The 22,951-nt window shown below is 39.1% G+C and overlaps 1 protein-coding gene across 1 annotated transcript in view; it reads right to left on the bottom strand.

Moving 5' to 3' along the window:
• Ncapd3 (non-SMC condensin II complex, subunit D3) overlaps positions 1–22,951 on the bottom strand; it is a 55,081-nt gene that overhangs the window by 20,921 nt on the left and 11,209 nt on the right. The window contains exons 5-20 of the mRNA XM_013009833.1: positions 21,997–22,161; positions 21,841–21,902; positions 21,198–21,285; positions 19,206–19,339; positions 17,842–17,914; positions 16,135–16,260; positions 15,749–16,001; positions 15,201–15,257; positions 14,888–14,974; positions 13,786–13,859; positions 13,146–13,280; positions 11,607–11,827; positions 6,001–6,192; positions 5,341–5,438; positions 5,116–5,231; positions 1,807–1,914 (exon numbers count right to left, since the gene is read on the bottom strand). Coding sequence (XP_012865287.1) covers positions 1,807–1,914; positions 5,116–5,231; positions 5,341–5,438; positions 6,001–6,192; positions 11,607–11,827; positions 13,146–13,280; positions 13,786–13,859; positions 14,888–14,974; positions 15,201–15,257; positions 15,749–16,001; positions 16,135–16,260; positions 17,842–17,914; positions 19,206–19,339; positions 21,198–21,285; positions 21,841–21,902; positions 21,997–22,161 — 1,989 coding nt within the window. The remainder of the gene's footprint in view (positions 1–1,806; positions 1,915–5,115; positions 5,232–5,340; positions 5,439–6,000; positions 6,193–11,606; positions 11,828–13,145; positions 13,281–13,785; positions 13,860–14,887; positions 14,975–15,200; positions 15,258–15,748; positions 16,002–16,134; positions 16,261–17,841; positions 17,915–19,205; positions 19,340–21,197; positions 21,286–21,840; positions 21,903–21,996; positions 22,162–22,951) is intronic.

A 22,951-nucleotide genomic window follows, 5' to 3' on the forward strand; every position in this document is an offset into this window, starting at 1 on the left:
GAGCCATGCCTCCAACTCCTCACTATTATTATTAGTCAGTTGTGTGGCTTGAACACTAGGTCAGGGCACTGTCCCTGAGCATTTCAGCTCAAGGTGAGTGCTCTACCATGTGAGCCACACCGCCACTTCCAGTTTTTCTGGTGGTTTATTGGAGATAAGAGTCTCACGAAGTTTCCTGCCTGGGCTGGCGTTGAACTGCGATCCTCAGGTCTCAGCCTCCTGAGTAGTTAGGATATAGGCATGAGCCACTGGCACCTGGCTTCACTATTATTTTTATGTATAACTTTCTTTTCTCTATAATCATCTGCTTTATCTTTACCTTTATTACACACCTACTAATGATGCTATTTCAATTATTACTTTGAACTCTAGGCATATTTTTATGTCAGCATATACAGTAAATAGGTTTGATGACTACATTAAGTCTGCCACTTAAAAACAAAGGATGCCATCTTAATTTTGCTCATTATCCACAACTAGTGAACATTTACATTATTTCTAACTCTTTGGCTTTGTTTACATCAGCTCTGGTGAATACTTCTGTGTTCTTGGAACTCCTGATCTTCCTGCCTTAGGTTCCGGAGGTCTGGGATTAGAGGCATTCGATAACATACCCAGCCCAATTGAGAAACTCAAGACTCACTCAAATCCTGGGCCAAGTTTGTGCTACATATCATGGCCCTAATATCTAAGGCATTCAGATTCCCACAACGATAGTATTTACTACTGACTGTGTCTGTGTGCCTCAGGCACAATGGTTTTCTAGGTAATAACTCTAAAATTTGTCTATAAGCACCACAGATTAAGCTGGCAATGTAGAAACTGAGCATAGGAAAGAAGCGCTCTAAAAAAGAAAGAGAGAGAGAGAAGAAAAGAGAAAGAAAGAAAGAAAGAAAGAACCCATTAAGGGTTAGAGGCATGGCTCAGGTGGTAGAGCATCAGCCAATGAGCAAAAGCAAGCATCAGATAGAGATTAAGTCCCAGCTATGGATCCAAAAAGAAAAAAAAAGAAGAGAAAATAAAGTTGCTGTACTCATTTAAGCAAATCAGTAAAAGTCAAGTTTAGTTAAATTGTGCTTCTAAAGTAATTCAAATAGCAGCTCTTACTGCTTTCTTTAGAAGCAAAATAACCATCACATAGCCTATTTGTCAAAAGCCAGAGTTTCATATGTCCTGGCTCATTCGACTTCAACCCTGAAACTGTTTCTAAAGTAGAAGTGCCATGTAGGCTAGCCGACCATTCCTAGGTAGATTCATGTTTTAGATTGTCAATTCATTCCTTTTATTTTACACATTCCAACTGATCAGCCCTACTTCCCAGCTCCACAGTTGGATGCTCAAATAGCTAAGAAGATACACTAATTATTTTAAAATAAAAGACCCAAAACATACACTGTTACCTTCTTACCTTATTATTTCTTAGCTTGAACTGACACTAGTCTACCAAGCTTGCAAACACCCACTGTGCTGTGCTTGTTGAAATCAAGTTTCTCATAAAGCTAAATGAGGAATGCACTATATCAAGTTTTCTCCAAGATAATAAGGATCGAGGTTCAAAGTCAGCCTGAGAACGAAAGGCCGTGAGATTCGATCTCCAATTAACCATCATAAAAAAACAGAAGTGGAGCTGTGGCTTGAAGTGGTAGAGCACAAGCCTTAAGCAAAAAAAAAAAAAAAGTCTCAGGGGAAATGCCCAAGCCTTGAGTTCATGACTAACAAAATAAAATAAAATAAAATAAAATAAAATAAAATAAAAATCCTACTAAAATAAAGAGAAAGAAGTGGGGAGGAAAAGCGTCTGCTTACCAACAGGTCTTCCTCTACAGTCGCTGCCCCGTCCTCCTTCAGAAGGATCCTGGAGAGGTGGTGCTCACAGGTGGAGAGCACATCCCCACACACGTGCTTCATCAGCTCCTAGAGCAAATCACAGCTCGCTTCTGAAGTGTCCCACACAGCTCCTGAGTGGTCCACCTCAGAGCCTGTAGGATCTTCAAATGCACAAAGGGTCCAACCATCTCATTTAGCCAACCACACAACCCACTCTTAGCCACCTGGCTATGGGAACTGGCTAAGGGAAATTTCAGACAGCAGTGTAGTAACAACATGGCACCCATCAATGTTTGCCAAACTATAGGATAACCAATATAAACAAAATGTTGTTGTTGTTGGGTTTGTCTTTTCTAACATAGCCTAGAATGTTTCAAAACTATCTTTTTTTTTTATAAAATCTTTTTGGTATCAGTATGGGGGGCTTGAACTCAGGGCCTCACACTCTAACTTGGCTTTCTTGCACAAGGCTGCTGCTCTACCATACCTCCACTTCTGTAGAGAAAAAAAAAAAAAACAAAAACTGCACCTAAAATTTTAATAGGGGTATATCCAAACCACCACATGTTGACTGAGAGAGTTGCTGAAATATAGAGGTTTTAGCTGATGAGGAGAATGAGGCTAATTTGTAGGAAAGTTAAAGACTAGAATTTGGTGTGGTCTGAATAATAACTCTGAATCAGAGCACGAAAAAGCAGTCAAGACCAAGGCTAGGATTCACTCCACATAGAAGCTCATGTCATGGATGGCCCAGATTCTCATGAACCCATGTGACTGGGGATATGTGCTGAGCAAGTCCCTTTGCTTTAGGTGAACCACAGTAAGGGACTTCTGTTGGCCCAAATTTGACTCCTTGTAATTCCTACCCTATTGATACAACTGGGACCTCTGGGCATAGAAAACACACACACACACACACACACACACACACACACACACACTTCTTTTACTTGAAAGTTCTTCATATATATTAACATAGCTAGGTGGTCCATCCGACATAACTTTTCCCCTCTCCATGCTGAATCCTCTGTTAGGCCTTCAGTGGATCCTTATATAACTTTCTTGGTAGCCATCACATTGAACTGTTCCCAGATGACATCTAAGTCCATCATTGCTGAGATAAATTATAAAACTTGTCAATTTCGATTTACCAGGCAAAGAACAGGACTATCACTCTTCTTCTCCTAAACACTATTTCTACTAAAACACTCCAAGAACTCATCTAGATTGTAATGGTGGCCATAAAAGACCACTAACTCATACCAAACTCATAGATAACAAAAATATACAAAGACCTAAGTCTTTTCATATCTACTGTTGCATATATGGGGTAATTTCTTGTATTTTGTAACATACAAAAGAAAAGATTCATTTACAGAGAAAAAGTAAAGTATGTTTAGAGGAAATGAACTAATACCAATAAACAATAAACAATTTTGAGGAAATCAGGGGTGTCATTCCATTGCCTCCCACTAGGTGGCGTTGGGAGGGGTGGTATTGGCCAAAGTTCATCCTGCTTCTACCTTACAGGTTCTACCTTTTTGTCTTTCTCCCAGGCTCTAATAATAATATAGCATACTGTTCTAATAACTATACCTTCCAAATCAGTAAATGACTTAGGATCCTGACAGCCCACCTCAGAGATAATTCTTTTTCCAGCTAGTGCTGGTGAAAAGAAAACTGGAGAAGGTATCAGAGACTTTTAAGTCACAACTCAGCAATAGGAAAACTAGTATGATGGACCCTATCTAGGTCAGTTTCAAAACTGCCTTAGACTTCCCCATTTTCCTCCATTTCACTCTCCTTATTCTTACTAGACTCAAAACAGAACCTTTATGTTTGAGACTATGAAAATATGCTCCTTTAAATGATTCTTTTTTTGGGGGGAGTCCGGTCGTGGGGCCTGAACTCTGGGCCTGGGCGCTGTCCCTCAGCTCTTCAGCTCAAGGCTAGCACTCTACCACTTGAGCCACAGCGCCACTTCCGGCTTTTTTCTGTTTGCTTATGTGGTGCTGAGGAATCAAACCCAGGGTCTTGAGCATGCAAGGCAAGCGCTCTACCACTGAGCCACCTTCCCAGCCCCCTTTAAATGATTCTTACTCAAAAGCTCTTTATACAGTTTCTTGGGTCCTGAGATAAAAGGTTAGAAAAAGAACACAAGAATTCCTTTTACTAATGGAAGTGCTGAAAGGCAGACACTAGGAAAATACTAGCCACTATTTACATAAAAAACCAGCTGAAGTTTTTTTTTTTGTAAGCTAAGTGCATCCTGATATTTAAGTTGTAAGCAAGAAAGTTATAATACATTACTGTATCTGATCTGTTATTATAAGTAGACAATGTAACATATAAAGAGGCTTACAGAAACATAGGAAAAGAAGTGGGACGATAACTAGGTAGCAAGATGAAGATTTTTTAAAATTAATTCTGGAAAACAAGTATATTCCAGCAATTACTTAATTAATCAGCAACCTCTATAATCATTATTAAATAGACGTAGCACTATTTCTCATTCTGATTAGTACTGGCTAGGAATCTCTTATGATAAAAAAACAGAAGACACAGGGTTGGGAGGATTTTTTATAGATACTGCAGTGAGTTTCTTTCAAGGGAGTCAAAGCACGTCTTCCCCACAAGTCACTGATTTGGATGTATGATCATGTATCTATATAAATAAATATTTCCCCATGTAATTGTAACTCCTCTGTACAGTATTTTCACAATAAAAAAGAAAAATAAATAAATATATGCATATATAACTATATGTATATAACTATACATATATACATATAAATATACATATGTATGTATATATATTTATTTAAGCCCACTAGTTATAGGCTACTGAACTACTTGGGGACATGATATCACCAAGAGATATTTGATTAATGTAATCTCACAGTAACTGGACAGGGATCTCTCAGGATTATGATTTATCAGAAGATCAAAAGCCATCTGGTGTGCAGTGAACACTCTGCTTAGGCAAAAAAGCCATGCATTAAATGTTCCTAGAATGAGGGATAATCTTGCAGCATTCTAACCAGGAAATGAGTGTCAGCCAGCTGGTACACCTTACTAAAAGCCTGAAGCCAAGGTGGGGCTGTCTAAGGGAAGCACATCTGTAGTGGCCAGATCTTGTTGGGGAAGAACCTGCAGGCTTCCATAAGCACCGCCTTGTAGCAGTGGCTTCCTAGAGTATTCAGAACATACTTCCATCTTTAATATATGAGCAACACGTCCACGTCCAAGTACAAGGAAGAAACATGGCAAGGGAGCGGGGTGCCATACCTGTTCTTCTGCAGGTGTCTTTGCAGACGCTCTACACAGCATCTGCAAAGTATCAACAGCCGAGCTGATCACCTCCAGAGACCAATGAAATCCATTCAGCTTGTTCTTGATGACATCTATTATGAAAGTCAAGACCTTTAAAGTTCACCTTCTTAAAAGTACTTCACAAATACAACAAGTGAACAACAATGCTTTTTCAAGAAAGATTCTTCAAGGGAAACTCACCCGTCACCTTGTCCCGTATGCTCTTAGGAAGATGTTTAGCAATATGTCCCATGACACACAGTATATGTCCTAAGGTGTTAGAATTTGGATTCTGCTGACTAGAGAAAAAGGAGAAACGCCGTGACAGAACCACACTCAACATTCTGCTGCCAACAAAATGCTTTTTCTTCTTGATTATTAATATAGGAAGTTTATGATTTGGGGGTTAAGCTGTAGGAACATTAAATTGCCTAATGAACTTGGACAAAGGGTAAATTGACCACTGTAATGTGATCCTTCCCCCCCACCCCCCCGCTCCGGAGTTTGAACTCAGAACTTCATATTTGCTAAGCAAGTCCTACCAGTGAGTTACACCCTCAGCTCTTAAGTAATTCTTGAGGTTCCCATCCATAATCCTAGCTACTTAAGAGGCTGAGATCTGAGGATCCTGGTTCAAAGCCAGCCTGGGGAAAGATAAACCAGAGACTCTTACCATCAATTAAACAGCAAAAAGCTGGAATTGAAGCTGAAGTGGTAAAGCACCTGCCTTGAGTTTTGGAAAAAGCCAAGCAAGAGCACAAGGCCCTGAGTTCATGTTCATTTTTATGCCAGAATTTAAACAGAAGCTCTCTGTTCAATGACCATCAGTGATGAGAGGAACTATGGTAAGAGTGTGCAAACCTGCTGACTCTCTCCCAGGACTGCATTATCCTTGTGTGATCCAGTTGGGGTGATGAGGAGGCAATCTTGGACAGCAGCATCCAGGCTGGTGTGGAGTGTTCCATGCCAGTGTGAGATACCACATTATTTATAAACGTGGTTGAGAACTTGTCTTGCTTCGACCATATATGAAAAGCCTTATTTAAGTAGCGGCTGGAAAAAAAGCGGGGGCGGGGGGCGGGGGGGGGGAAGAATCGTAAGTATATAAAACTGTATCAACTTCAGCAGCTGCAGGATCTCATTGCACCTAAAATATCTATTTTTTTTGGGGGGGGGGGGGGGGGGAAGAATCGTAAGTATATAAAACTGTATCAACTTCAGCAGCTGCAGGATCTCATTGCACCTAAAATATCTATGCAAAGAATCTAGCTACTAGCATATCTGACCAAAAGAAACTAGGTATTTTCTTTAGATCTTTTATAGAGTAAGATGTGATTATTTTGCCCTTCATAAATTATTTATTCTTTAAAGCAAAGAATATAACTTCACAGATAACCATGGTAGCTCATGCATGTACTCTTAGTTACTTGGGAGGCAGAAATTTGGAAGTCTGGGGTTAGGAGACAGTCTGGGCAAAAACTTAGCAAGCTGCCAATAATAGCTGGGCAGGGTGGCCTGTGACTGTCACCCCAACTATGTGGGCAGTATAAATGGGAAGGCTGTGGTCCAAACTAGCCTGGGGGGGGGGCGCGGGGAAAGTAGGACCTTATCTGAAAATAACTGAAAAATAGCTGAAAATAAAGCAAAAAGAAGTATGGCTCAATTTGTAGAGCATCTCCCTACTAAGCATGAGTTGCTGAATTCAAACTTCAGTACTACATGAAACAAACAAAATTTGTTAATTTATTTGAGACCCTTCTTACCTACATCCCAACGACATTTATACACAAACATCTGACATGGAGAATGATGTAAGGGTAACGTTGATACAGATGCATTGGACATAGGACCATATATAATGAAGCGTATCAAAATGAACTTCAAGAATTAGAAATAAGAGGTTCTTATTATGTCCTGTATATAGTTATTTCTATTTTTTTGTCATATATGTTTATCTGGTCTGTGGAAGGGAAGGAGAATCACAGAAACATCAGGACAAAGGATGAACTAATTCCAAAATGGCACTCACTAGATACTATATTGGAAATGAACTTTACAATCTGGGGGGAGGGGGGGAGGGAGTAGGGAGTGGTAAGCAGAAGAAAATGAGGGAGGGGTTAACTGTTTAAAAAAATGTATGCATTACCTTGTATAACTGTAACCCCCTGTTCATCACCTTTACAGATGTATTGTACATATAAATTGGCATGCTGAACTGAAACTCCTTTAGGCAAATAAGAGAAGCCCTGTTAGATGCTAGGTAATATGATTGGTTAGGCTTAGCGTTGAAGATGTAACCCTGGGGCTTGAATTCAAGGCCTAGAAGCTCTTGCTAACTTTGCATGGTTGCTCTACCACTTGAGCCACACTTCCATTCTAAGATGTAACCTTTTCCGTTTAGAAGCATGTTATGGGTTGAAGTGTATTCTTCTAAAATTCCTATGCTGAATGAAGCCCTACTTTCTTTTTTTTTAAATAAGTTTTCTTATTGTGAAAATACTGTACAGAGGTGTTACAGTTACATGATCAAGGTAATGAGTACATTTCTTACCAAGCATTGTTGCCTGAAGCCCTACTTTCTATAATGTTAGCACGTGACCGCACCTGCAGCCTAGCCTTGGAAGAGCTGATGAAGTGTCACTGAGTCCATCTGGGCTCAACCTAATCCAAGCTGACAATTGTCCTCCCAAGAAGAGACTTGGAAACCCAGAGACCCTAGGACAGGCATGTCCACAGAAAAGGACCCTGCAAGGACAAAGAAAGGCAGCGGTTCTCTGCAAGCCTAGGAGAGGCCTCAAGAGAAAGCAAAGCTGCTGAAACCTTAATCTTGGAATTCTAGATCCAAACTAACTGGGGCAGACTAAGTCTCTATTACTGAAGCTACCCAGAACATGACAGTTCTGCTATAGCACATCTAGCAAACTAATACCAAGGACTATATCAAAACTCAATTCAAAACACATCTAGACAAAGCTAGGTGGTAGTGACTCACACTTATAATCCTAGCTACTCAGGAGGCTGAGGTCTGAGGATTGTGGTTTAAAGCCACCCCATGTAGGAAAAGTCTGAGAGGCTCTTATCTCTAACTAACCACAAAAAGCCCAAAGTAGAGCTGTGGTAGAGCACTAACCTTGAACAAAAAAGTTGAGGGACAGCACCAAGGCCCCTAAATTCAAGCCCTAGTACCGAGTTCAAGCCTGAGTACCACTATGTAGTTACATCCATTAGTGTAGATGCTTTCTTTTTTTGGGGGGGGGGATTCAGTTGTGGGGCCTGAACTCTGGGCCTGGGCACTGTCCCTCAGCTCTTCAGCTCAAGGCTAGCGTTCTACCACTTAAGCCACAGCGCCAATTCCGGCTTTTTTTTTTCTTTTTGCTTATGTGGTGCTGAGGAATCAAACCCAGGGCCTCAGGCATGCAAGGCAAGTGCTCTACCACTGGGCCACCTTCCCAGCCCAGATGGTTTCTTTCCATTCAGTTTTTCAAAAACTCACTTTTTACATACAAATAAAAAAGGCCAAGAATAAAGAAGTTAACACTAAAAAGCTACAAAGGAGCAGGGAAAAGACAGGTAGAATTCCTATACAGCCACAATTATTACACCTGTGATACTGACACACAAAAAAGGAATGGATATGTGAAGGGAGTAAAACAGAAGAGAGAACTGGGAACTGAAATTACAAACACTTGTTATAAAGATGATACTGCAAAGTAGGCAACATAGGATGCTCTTTTCAATTAGCATTTCCAGATTAATAGATCTTTATTTTAAAAAAAATCAAAATTGATTCCTAACTAGTATGATGCACAAAAGTCAGTGGCAGTAAGTTAAAGGCTGAACACTAAAGGAAAAGGAAAAACAAATCAGACTTCTAGGAGATTATATAGACAAAACTCTACGGTGAGGGCTGGGAATGTGACTTAGTGGTGAGTGCTTGCCTAGCATGCATGAAGCTCTGGGTTCGATTCCTCAGTATTACATACACAGAAAAAGCCAGAAGTGGCACTGTGGCTCATGTGTAGAGTGCTAGCCTTGAGCAAAAGAAGCTCAGGGACAGTGCCCCAAGCCCTGAATTCAAGCCCCAGGACTGGCACAAAAAACAAAAAACAAAAACCCAAAAAACCCCAAAATACTCTATGGTGAGAACAGATTTTTTTTTCTTTTGTTTTTGGTTCTATTACTAGGGCTTAAACTCAGGGGCTCAAGCTCTTGTTCATCTTTTATACTTATAGCAGATGCTCTGTCACTTGAACCACATCTCCACACATATCTCCACTTTTTGCTGGTGAACTAAAGAGTCTCAAATATTTGTCTACCTGGACTGGCTCTGAACTTTCAGAGTAGCTAGTATTATAGGTGTAAACCACTGAGGTCTGGCCAAAAGCAGATTTATTGAAAAATACAGTAACCAGAAAGGAAACTACTCACAAATTGAACGTATCACAAACACCACTAAAAGCTGGGTGTGATGCCTGAAATCCATCACTTAGGAGGAAGTAGGACTGTGAATTCAACTACAGCCTGAGTGACATAGTGAAACCATCTCAAAAACAAAACAAACAAGGCCTTATCTCAGTGGCAGAGCATCTGTCTAGTATGCACAAGGCAATGGGTAGCACAAGGCAATGGGTAGCATACAAATATTCATAGTAGAAGTATATCTAAGTAAAGATCTGGAAGCAACTCAATTATCTGTCAAGTGTAGAATAAATTATTAGTGGCTGAGTCATAAATGCCATATCTATGCGTGTTTGTATTTTCATAATAATGAAAATGAATAAGCTGTATACATAGTAACATTTCAAATAATGATGAATGAGGCCAGATTTACAAAACATACCACAGAATTCCATTTCTGTAAAGTTGCAGAATAGAAGAAAGTAATATGTAATGTTAAAATCACAGGATTGGCTGCACCGGAGGAGGAGGGAGGGCTGCTAAATGGAAGGAAATGAGGTATGAGTGGCAAGGGCATTTCTTGGGCCCAGTGCTGAGTAATGCTCTATAGCTTGACCTTGGATACATAAACACATTTTCTTAGTTCTTACTAACCTTATGGTTTGCAATTTCCTAGACATGTTTTACTAAGTTTAAAAATAGAAAAAATGAAAATGACCTCTACCTCCAGCATCTTCCCATGTAAAAATGGCTACTACCTTTTATCACTTTACCACTATGCTTTAACACACAGAGTGAGTGCGCTAACATCTCCCTATGAAACAGCAGATTCTAATGTTTCTGGGACTTAGCAAAGCATTTAGTTAGTATAGAGACAACATCTGAGTAAGTGCACCATCAGTAATAAGAGTTTTCATACCAAAAAGGACCTTAAGACATGGTATAAACAAGCTGGGTGCCAGTGGCTCATGCCTAGAATCCTAGCTACTCAGGGGGCTGGGACCTGAAAGATCACAGTTCATAGCCAGGTTCTTTCACACTAACCACCCAAAAAGCTGGGAATGAAATTATAGCTCAAATGGAAAACCACAGCCTTGAGAAAGAAAAAAAAAAGTGTAATATTATGAGCGGCACTTCAAAATGAAGAAACTAAAGCATAGAAAGAAATGATTTTCCAGTCAGTCTCTGGTGACTCACACCTATAATCCCAGGTATTCAGTAGAGGCTGAGATCTGAGGATCACAGTTTGAAGCCAGCCTGGGCAGGAAAGTCTTCAGACTCTTATCTCTAATTAATCACAGAAAAGCTGGAAGTGACTGCTGTGGCTCAAGTGGTAGCGTACTAGCCTTGAGCAGAAAGGAGCTCAGGGACAGTGTCTAGGACAAGCTTAAGCCCCAGGACTCGCAAAAAAAAAAAAAAAAAAGAGAGAGAGAGAGAGACAGAGAGAGAAAAAAGAATGATTTTCCAAGGCCAGAGAGTAGCAGTTTATGACACAAAATCTACTACTTCTTCTAGCATATAATTCCTCCATATCCAAATGTTAAAAAAATGTATTTAAAAAAACAACAAAAAACAGTTTACAACAGAGCTCAAACACAAACAATCATTCTGAGATACAGATTAAAATGTATCATCATAAATCCTAAATCATAACAAGATACAATATACATAGTATATAGTCAGTATGTTATCAAATGGAAAAAAATGTTCAGTGTTATTAAATACCTTTCCAAGGAAACAGGGGGAAAAAAAAAAACAACACATCAGTTTAACTTGCAAAAACTTGCAGTCACCTTTCAGCCAGTATTGGGAAAGGTATAGTTGATAGGTTGTTACTATCAGTTACAGCCATTTGTACTACATATGAACATACCAACCTAAAACCAGAAAGCAATAGAAGTGATCACCAGAACCAGTAAACAGCCAGTCATGCATATGATGCTATGAGATGTGAATAAGTCAAGAAAAAAAGAAAAAAAACAGACCAAGATTAAGCTTTCACATTTTTAGGTAACTTGGAGAGCTGATGGTTCAAGATGAGAAACATAAGCCATATACATTTAACTGACCTCAGTTCCTGGCTTTCTGTGGTGAGAAGAGTAAGAAGTGCCCACGCAAGCTCCTGGCTGCCATCCCCAGCGTGAAATTTGCTGGGGTGCGTAATGTGCTGCAGCAGGAGCTGGTCCAGGCACTCCAGGGCCTTCTCCTGCACAGTGCTCTCTGAGTCCATTACCACTGGGATGATGCCTGCCAGCCAGGCCTTTTGGATCGACACACATTTTGGTTGTGCCTAAGGGTTGAAAAATGACTACATTAGAAGGTTTGAGCTGGGCACCAGTGTTTTACACCTCTAATCCTAGCTACTCAGGAGGCTGATATCTGAGGATCACAGTTCAAAGCCAGCCCAGGCGGTACAGTCTGTGAGACTATTATCTCTAATTAACCACCAGAAAACCGGAAGTGGCGCTGTGGCTCAAGTGGCAGAGTGCTTGCCTTGAGCTGAAGAGCTCAGGGACAGCACCCAGGCCCAGTTCAAGCCCTACAACCAACAAAAAGGGGGGGGAAAAAAAGAAGGTTTGATAGAGATAAATCACATCTATGGGGCTACAGACAGAGGTAGAGTATGTACTTTGCATGCTTGAATCCCCAGGGTGCAATCTTAGCACTAGGAAAAGACAAAATTGTGCCTGTGATTACAAAAGGAGCAGAAAGGAGAAATAAAAAGCACTGGGGGAAAAATATGACTTACTTCAAAACATACCGAAAATTTAAACTTAGACATTGAAGTCACTATTTTATTATTAGTAATCAGTGCTTTTTTGGGCATTCAAAACTAAAAGCAAATAATATTTATCCCAGGGAACAATTAGAATAAATGCTGACAGAGAAAGTCAAAACATGCTGTGCATTAAGCCTTCTCTCATGAAATAAAAAAAATAATTACTCTTTCAAAAGTCTTCAACAGCTAATTAGTTGAGAGAAGTATATTGTAGATAGCATTATTAGGATCTGTTCTTTTGGCAACATCCTCTACATATATCTTAACTGACAAAAATTACTCTAGGCCTCTAGCTTAACCAACTTAATTTTAACATTTCATTTTCTGAGATTCAGGATGAAATCAATGGCATTAGCATGGCTTAGCATTAGTTTCTAACAATATTTAACAGTAGGCAGCTATCAAATGTAATGGAAAGATTCCTTTTCTCTTACATTGTTGATACACCACAATGAATTACTAGGTCCTTTTCTTTTCTCTTTCTCTCTCTCTCTTTTTTTTTTTTAATTTTTTCTGGTGCTTGTACTGGGGCTTGAACCCAGGGCCTGGGCACTGTCCCTGAGATTTTGGCTCAAGGCTAGCATTCCACCACTTGAGCCACAGCTCCATTTCCATCTTGGTAGTTCCTGACTACCCATTTGCATTTATCAACAGGGTAATTATTATGCAGAATTACTTTTTAAGTGAGTAAAAAAAAAGAGAAATCTAAGCTGGGGATCAAACTGTGGCCTCGTGCATGTAAAACATGTGTTTTATTACTCAGCTATCGCCCAGCCTCAGCATTATTTTTAGTGTAAAATATCATGCATTACACACATATGCCTCTCACCAAAAGCAGCTCAGTAAGAGATTGTAAGGCCTGCTTCCGGACAGACACTGCTGGGTCCCGGCAGTGGTTCTGCAGGATTGACAGGTCCTCCTCCATACCCAAGATGTCACAGTGTTTCAAAATGCTCACCAACACCTAAAAGTCAGACAGACGGCATCAAATGATAACCACATGGCATAAATATTGGGAAGACTGAAAGCAGATAATGGGAAACCTTTACTTTGTGATTTCCAACATTTTTGAGATCATACATCCATACCACCTTCCTACAGCATTCCACCCTCCAGAGTATCTGGCAGTTAAGACCTCTCTCCAGAAAACATTTAATATAAACAAATATTTGCAATTAATTTCATAAACCTGTTGAAAATTCATCCATAATTCCCCTATTCCAAACAAACCAAATTACACAAAAAAATTTATGGTTGATAAAATGCCAGTGACCTTTCTATTAGCAGGAAAGTTTGAAAAGAGGATATTCTTCCAGTTCATCTATATAATTTATATGTAACAGTCAGTGATGAAAAAACAAGTCAAATAATGAATAGGGCCTTGCCATTTAAAAACTTATCCCTTGTATTTCTATGTTTTTAGTGCTTCAAACTGGAACAAATTTAAAATGTGTAGGGTAAGCCCGGACCTGCAGTGCACACTTCCTGACATTGATCTTCTCATCCCTGATTCTCATCCTCAGCATCGCCAGGACACATCTCTCTGTTGAGAGAACATCAAAGAATTACAGGCTTGAAGAAGAGCAGACAGTAGCTTATAGCTCACCATTCAAAACTGCAAAAGAATACTTCTCTTGCTGACTCACTAATTAACTCCTCCCAATCCCCAGAAATCAGAGGATGAAGAGGTACTTTAGAAGAAAATTTGAATAATTAATTCACTATCAAAAGTGTAAATTTTGGAATATTAAACTATGATTTTAAATTCTAGTTCCCACTTCTAAAATCCTAAATGATTTTGCTTCCCTATTGTGTTTAGCTGCAAATGGGAATATCTAACCTACAGAGTTGTTTAAAACATTTAGACCATAATCTTTTTTTTTTTTTTGTCTGTCATGGGACTAGAACTCTGGGCTTGGGCGTGATCCCTGCGCTCTTCATCTCAAGGCTAGTGCTCTACCACTTGAACCACAGCACCACTTCTGGTTTTCTAGTGGTTAATTGGAGATAAGAGTCTCACAGACTTTTCTGCCTGAGCTGGCTTGAACCATGATCCTCAGATCTCAGCCTCCTCTGTAGCAAGGATTACAGGCATGAGCCACTGGCACCAGCTGTTTAACACATTTAGATAAGTGACAGATAATATAGTTTCAAACACACCATTATGCCAAGCATCAGTGGCTCACATTTGTAATCCTAGCTTCTTAGCTGGCTGAGATTTTAGGATTGTGGTTCAAAGCCAGCTTGGGCAGGAAAGTCTATGAGACTCTTACCTCCAATTAAGCACCAAAATAGGTGGAAGTAAGCTCTGGTAAATGATAGAGCACTAACCTTGAGCACAAAAGCTCGTAGTGTAATAATATATATATATATATATATATATGATACATAAAATATTTATAGGATAGTATAATGATATCAATTAAAGACAGTAGAAATTACTTGGCTTTTAAGAAAAGTTTCCATTCTTAAAGGTGACTTAATCAGAAAATAGTCCAAAGTTGCTAGACTTTCCTTTGGCTCTCTGAATGCAACAGCATTGCAATGTGAACGTGAGGATGTGTGACATACCCTCAGACCCAGCTCTCTCACTGTTGTTTGTGTTCACCTCCCCAGAGGCTTCACAAGTGGTAGGCATCTGCTTCCGATAGCAAAACCCTATTTTTAAAAAAGGCACTCATTAAGAAACATATTGCTACTTTTCAATAGTATAAACACAACATGTTACTCAAGTATGACATTATTAATGAACTGAATTTCAAATTCTTTAATCAAGAAAGACATTAAAACAGGCAAATACAGAGGCAGAAAAAAACAACACCAACATTTCAAATAGCCAGTCTTTTTAAAAAGCCAGTTATTCAACACCTGGCACGTTCATTACCTGATGAATGTCTCAGTAAGGTACCAGAGTCACTCTCTATTCTTGAAATTAAAGGACCTAAAAATAAGTAGACAGATAAGAGGGAAAGAAATCATAAATCACTTGGAAATAGCCACAGAAGAATCAAAATCAAGATTAATTAGGCCTACAGACAAAGCAGACAGACCCTAAATTACTGACAATTAATAATGTTCTCTCCTTTCTTTAAAAAGATCTTTCAAGTATGTCAGGCTTCACTATTTAAAAAGTAATTTGAAGCTAGGCCTATAACTCAGTGACTGTATACATGCTTAGCAAGCACAAGGCCTTGGGTTACATTCTCATCATCAAAAAGGGAATAGAAAAGTCATCTGATAATGAGATATACTGAAAGAAGTTTATAAGAGTAAAGTTAATCATGTATTTTTTTCCATCTCCCCATCCCCCCCCCGTACCCCTAGATGATGGTCTATTTACAGTCTATCTCGATCTTCACTTTCTGGTATGCCTCTTGTACATGCCAGGACAAGTACTTTACCACTGAGCTCCTCCCCCAGCCCCCCACTTACTGGTAATGAGGATCTCCAGCACACTCTCAGATGCACTGTTCACAGACAAATCCAGACAGTGTGCAAAGCTGGACAGTGCCTTGCTGCGGACAGTAGGTGCTTTGTCTAAACAACGGTCAAACATAATCTCTTGCACCAGGAACTTATGCTTTAAGAGCTTCTGATGCTCCAAAGAGACCGTGTCATCTGCTTCTCTTTCAGGAAGCTCTAAGAGAGCTAGAGCAACATCGAGAGTAAAAACTCGGTGTGGGACCTGTAAGGCAAAATCATAAGAATCACTGTCAGATAGGACTAAGAACCAAGGAAAACCCTCTCCTGCAGTCAGATCTGGCTGTCAGAGGTCTACACAGCCAGGATTCAAGACTACATGCAAGCATATCTCATACCTTGGAACTTCGAGAGTATTTGTAAAGCCAGGAAATGAATGTAGCATATTCTCCACAAGGAAGTTTACTCAATAGCTGGACCAGAGACTGGGCTGCAGAGGTCCGATACTCTGATTTATCTATCACCTGAAACATAAAATTAGAGAAGCTGTCTAGCCAATAATCACCTGCAGGACAACTGAACCCTATGTAGGAATGCACATTAAAAACTACTGAGCATAATAAGCTCAATGATCTCTAAATGTTACATGAATGACTACTGAAATTTAAGGTTTCAAACTCCGTTGGAAACTAAATTATACCTACTCATGGTGGTTCATGCCTACAATCTCAGGAGGATATTTTCAAGGCCCAGGCAAAAATTAGTGATATCCTATCTCAAAAACAAGCTGGGTATAGAAGTACATGATTGAGGTCAGGAAGCAGAGTTAAGAATATTACAATTTGAGGGGCTGGGAAGGTGGCTCAGTGGTAGAGCGCTTGCCTTGCATGCATGAGGCCCTGGGTTCGATTCCCCAGCACCACATAAGTAAAAAGAAAAAAAGAATATTACAATTTGAGACCAGCCAGGGCAAAGATATCACAAGACTCTAATCTGAAAAACAAACAAACAAAAAACAAAAGCAAACTTAAAAGAACCAATGTTGTGGTCCTGAGTTCCAACCTCTTTTACACACACACACATACACACACACACAAAACAAATATAGACATACAAACACAATCCTTCAGAACCTATGCATCTTTAGGATCCATAAAATTCAAAGTATGAATATTTATCCACCAGATACTGGTGGCTCACTCCTGTAATCCTATCTACTCAGGAGCCTGAGATCTGAGGATTGAGGTTCAAAATCAGTTCAGGTAGAAAGAAAAAAGACTCTATCTTGCCAGATGCCGGTGGCTCACGCTTGTAATCCTAGCTACTCAGGAGGCTGAGATCTGAGGATCGCAGTTCAAAGCCAGCCCAGGCAGGAAAGTCCATGAGACTCTTATCTCCAATGAACCACCAAAAAAACAGAAGTGGTCCTGTTGCTCAAGTGGGAGAGTGCTCACCTTGAGCTGAAGAGCTCAGAGACAACGCTCAGGTCCAGAGTTCAAGCCCCATGAGCAACAAAAACAAACAAACAAACAAAAAATGACTCTATCTCTATTTAACTGGCAAAATGACTAGAGGCAGGTCCCAAGTGGTAGAGTGCCAGCTTCAAGCTTCTGCTTATCTTTTTAAAGCTAAGTAAGAGTTCAAGGCTGGGAATTCAAGCCCCACCCAGTATAGATACAAGAAAAAAAGTCATTAATAGCAACACAGGGTGGCACACACCTATAATCCTACCCCTCAGGATTCAAATTGGAGTTCAAGACCAGTCTAGGCTACATAGCATAATCCACCTCAAAAAGAAAAATAACTCAGTTTATTTTTTTAAATAAAACTAATGCTTTGTAAATCAGGCTTCCCTGTATTCCCACCACACAGAAGCTGGAAACAGAAGGACTGTAAGTCAGTCTGGGTTACAAAGTGAGACCCTACCTCACACCCCACCCTATTCCCAAAAGAACACTGGTTAGAAAAACATCTAGTATTAACTATAGCTACTTTTAGTAATGACACATTCATTCCCAAAACCAAACAGACACATTTATCTTCATTATGTTACATACATTATTATTATTATTGTTACTATTATTATTTACTAAAGCAAATGGTACCTTGGCACAGATGTGTTGCAGCAAAATGCGAAGGACCGGGAATATACTTTCCTTCAGTTCATCCACAAGTGCACTAGTTAAGGGAAAAACACATATCCATTATTTATAATCTATCCGTTATTATAACAGAATGGTGATTTTCCTTACTTCTTGTGTTCAAAACTCATTGCCCTTAAATTTTAGAGATGCTAACTACTAAAAAACTCCACACTTTCTCCCATATTACAACAGCTGTTTAAGAATGAGTTTTTGAGCCCTGTCACTAAGCAGCTGTCATCAGGGGAAAAAAAAGTACAATTTGTTACAGTTCTTTTGGTTATTTATTAAATTTCATATTAAGATATAAAATATAACCTTTTCGGATAAATATGAGAACAGACTACACAGTACCACCTTGTGGCAGTTCAATGAAATGACTTTACTCCCAATTGTTACTAGGAAGAATTCACTACGGTGTCCAGAGGATCATTTTTAGCCTAAGTTATTTGTATCATTGTATGAACATTACTGCAACTGGCCAAGCAACAGTGTTTCACTAAAACATCTTGTTTAATTTTCAGTGTTTAAAAATATTCCTCCAACAGAAGCACTGGACACTTCAGAAGGTCACAATAAAACTGTAATCCCCTTATACAACCTTTTGAGGTTCAAGGGGAAAAAAATAAATTAAAAAAAAATCCTTTAAGAGACCTTTGTTGTGACCAAATGATATGATCCACACCCCATATCTATCTCTAAACACATTACCAGATGCACAATGAAGATGCATATGCTCCTGTACCCCTCTCACCATCTCTCGCCTGACAGCCAGTGAAGGAGGAAAGAAAAGCCAAGGACACAGCAAATACTCCTTTCTCAATAAAGCTAACATGCAACTTTTAGAGTAAAGCTGATTTGTGACAGAAAAAATAATCTATCAAGATTGCTAAGGAACTAAAAGCATTTAGGTGTTTTCCTTCAGAAAGTACTCTCTAGGGGTGCTGGGAAGATAGGAAAATGGGAAGAAAAAGCAAAAAGAACAAAAGCAAAAAGATGCAAGTAGAGGAATAGAAAGGAGGAAGTGGAGGTAGGGTTCTTTCTCTGTGGAGAGGGTGACCGCCTTTGCAGAGAGCGATAGAAGTGTCCCCAACACAGGCTAATGGCATTTCCTTAGTGATGTCCACACAGTGGCTACCAAATGTGACCCAGACCCTGAGAACACAATTAGCTAGGAAGAACTCTATTTTTCATCACAAAACTACCACTGGTTTCAATCACATATTCCAACATCATAGTTGTCAGAAGTCTTGGTTAGCACTGGGCCCACACAATTGAGGGAGAGGGATTAAAAAGTTAAAAAAAAAATCAAGACTTTTGCACTTCACCTGATAAACTGGACAGCTTGGTTTCTTCGACTAATGACTTGTGATGTAATAGGCAAAAGGGCGTGATGAGATCTTTTGCCTACTTCTAACATCAATATTACATTTAGCATTTGATGGAAAATATAGGCAATAACCTGGAAGAGAATAGAAAATTCCATTTTGACTGTAATACAGAGCTCCAAGGTCTCAAAGACAGTGATTTAACTAAAGTAAAAACCATTTAAACCCTCTGGAGATAGGTCAGATGAATAGAATTTTTGGTAGAGCATTAGGGACAGGTTTCTTGGACAACTCTCAGGTGTTAAAAAAAAAAAAGGACTTTTTAAAAATTTATTTATTTATTTATTTAATTTGTTGTTGGTGCTGAAACTTCAACTCTGGGCCTGAGCTTTTGTACTCAAGGCTAGTGCTCTTCCATTTAAGCCAAAGCTCCACTTTTGGCTTTTTGTGGTTACCTGGAGATAAGAGTCTCTAAGACTTTACTTCCTGGGCTGGCTTTGTACACTTATTTCAGATCTCAACATCCTAAATATCTAGGGTTACAGGCATGAGCCACTAGCACCTATCAAGCCCTCTATTTATTTACTTACTTACATATATTTACAAGGGTAAATAGTGTGAAATATTTGCTTATAGACAATGACTAAAAAAAAAACATAATTTCCCTCCCACCCTGGAAATCATAACCTGAAGTTTATAAATGCACGTTCCAAAGTATCATCTCATAAAACTTAGTCAACTGGTTAATTTATCCATCTGGCAAAAACATTTAATGAAAATCAAATACTTGGCTACTTAGGTTCTAAGCACTTTCACAGATTAACTAGACTTTACTATATTTATTTTTAAACTTCTCAACCCTATGAAGTCAGCAGAACATTATATAATTTCCATTTCACAAATAGTAAAATAAACTCCAAAGGAGATATCCAAAGTCAAGTAATTAATCTAGTTAAAACCAAGATTGCCTAACACCAAGTTAAATTAACTGCACCAAAGCCATCAAAAGCCACAGGACCTCAATCAGTATACCACATTTCCCCCCAAATGTTATTTTTAAAATAATGTATGATATCTAGCAACAATGTAACACATGAATGACCTAATCTCCAATGTTGACTGTAGTGAAATTACAATGTAACCAAGGGGACAAAGTTTAAACTATTAAGGCCAGAAATAATAACCCATAAATTCTCTGTGGAATACAGAGATACATAAATTCTGTGTGCAGTACAAATACAACTAACAAATTTGAAGTTTACATGAGTACACAGGAGTCGATAAGAAAAACTTGAATATTCTATGCCTGACTCTTCTTTTTGGGAACTAGATGAGTATTTCTATAAAATGTAACTGTTCAGCAATTTATCTGTTCCTCTTTCATTACTCATATATATATATCATATATAAATGTGATATATATATATATATATATATATATATATAATTTTTTTTCCTATCTGACACCTACCAATAACTTGCTAGGTTCACCACCAAATATATTGGCTATACACCGGATAATCAAGGGTAGAGAACAAATAGAAATAGGTACATCTTTTAAAAAAAGAATATGAAGACCTGAAAACTAAGACAGCTTCATAGCCACTGCCTCGTATCCAGAGTATACATACCAAGACTACAGAGGATACCTGACACTATGTTTACTACCAAAGTCTATACTATATACTATGCTTTTTCCTATACAAACATACTCATGATAAAAATTTGACTTATAAATTGGGAATAGTAAAAGGATTAACAAGAATAACAATAAGACAGAACAATTGTAACAGCATGTAATAAGGTAAGTTATATGAATGAGATTTCTCTTCAAGAGGCTTATTGTACCAGCTTCTTACCAAAAGCTGAGAAGAGCTAACTGGACTCTTGGAAATAAATGGGGCTACAAATGTTTTTAATGTTTTTCCCACTGTGTGGCTTGCCTGCTTCCAATTGAACTAATAACCAAAATTATACCCTCCTCTCCCTTACCTTATTTCCTTCTCCATGAGTTGGACAGCATAGCAAATGCAATCCATGATAGGCCAGTTCTGTTATGTAGTTTGCTTCATTAAGATTTCTAAAGAAAAGACAAAATATTAGCTAATGGATTTGATGTGTGTGTGTGTGTGTGTGTGTGTGTGTGTTTGCTGGTCCTAGGGCTTGAACTGAGAGCTTGGGTGCTGTGTCTTTGAGCTTTTGTGCTCAAGGCTAATGCTCTATCACTTGAACCACAGCTCTACTTCTGGCTTCCACCTGTGATCCTCCGATCTTAGCCTCCTGTGGAGCTAAGTTTATAGGCACAAACCACCAGCACCTGGATAGCTATGATTTTACTAGGAATATTCCTTAATGCTATATGCCTGCTTTTCTCTCTCTCTCTTCCTCTTTCTTTTTTTTCTTCCTAAGATTCAGTCTCACTGTTATATAGCCTGGCCTCAAATTATTGGATGCATCAGTTTCATGTGTCCGCTGGGACTACAAGCACATGCCACCTCACTAAGCTTCTGTAAGTCATCTTCTAATGAGTAACTTCTATTATTTGCCAGCTTGAATAAAACAGCACTTATAGTTCTGAAGCAAAAATTATTATATTGTATTTCAATTGTAGCACTGAAAACATTTAATGACTCACCTGGCTTGTGTAACATGAAATTCACGGGGAATTGGCTCAAAATTAGTTAATGCAACAAAGACCTGGAAAATGGATACCAAGAAAAGGTCTCCATAAGTAGTAGCCATAGTCTACGCCCTCTGAAGGTACCCCAACCTTCCTGAAATTTTCACTTACCTCTACACAAGTCTGTACACACTGTGGCTTTTCTTTGAGGGAAAACTTGGGCAGAAGCCTTAAAAAATTCTTCAAAAGGTGAAATATGGCATTTCGAATTTGAGAAAGGTCCCGGGCAGAAAAATATATGCTTTCTTCATCTTCATCTTCTATAAGCTCATCCATCTGGATCACACACATACAAAAACAAAAAAAATGTATGGCTGAGCTAAGGAATAATACCTAACACTTTGTCTCATGGTTTGCAATTTACTCAAACCAGTTAAACTCCAGGTAGTACTGAGTTGTTCACATGGTGTGGCTTTGACCAGGTCTATTGACTACTCTAGGTCTCCATGACACAGTGGTAAATAACTGGACTATATTCATCTGTACAAGTAGTTTCTGCCTCTATATTTTCTGTCTCAATGAGAATTCATATAATTCTTCAAAATTTTCATGCTGGTAACCTTCTAACATCCTACTTTCTCATGCAAGAATTTGAAAATTACACTATTTAATTATGTTCTTATGGACATGAGCCATAAGAACTTCAACTATCCTTTCTAGTGACAATAAGATATTGTGGCAAGCCAGGCTCCAGTCGCTCACATGTGTAATTCTAGCTACTCAGGAGGTTGAGATCTGAGGATTGTGGGTCAAAGCCAGCCATAGCAGGAAAGTCCATGAGACTTTTATCTCCAATTAAACAGCAGAAAACTGGAAGTGGGGCTACATCTCAAAGCAGTAGAGCAGTAGCCTTAAACAAAAAAGCTCAGGGAGGCTGGGAAGGTGGCTCAGTGGTAGAGTGCTTGCCCTGCATGCATGAGGCCCTGGCTTCGATTCCATAGCGCCACATAAGAGGGGGAAAAAAGCCGGAAGTGGCAGTGTGGCTCAAGTGGTACAGTGCTAGCCTTGAGCTGAACAGCTGAGGGACAGTGCCCAGGCCCAGAGTTCAGGCCCCACAACTGGGAAA

This window comes from Dipodomys ordii, unplaced genomic scaffold (genome assembly GCF_000151885.1).
Source record: "Dipodomys ordii isolate 6190 unplaced genomic scaffold, Dord_2.0 Scaffold10, whole genome shotgun sequence".
Taxonomy (NCBI): domain Eukaryota; kingdom Metazoa; phylum Chordata; class Mammalia; order Rodentia; family Heteromyidae; genus Dipodomys; species Dipodomys ordii.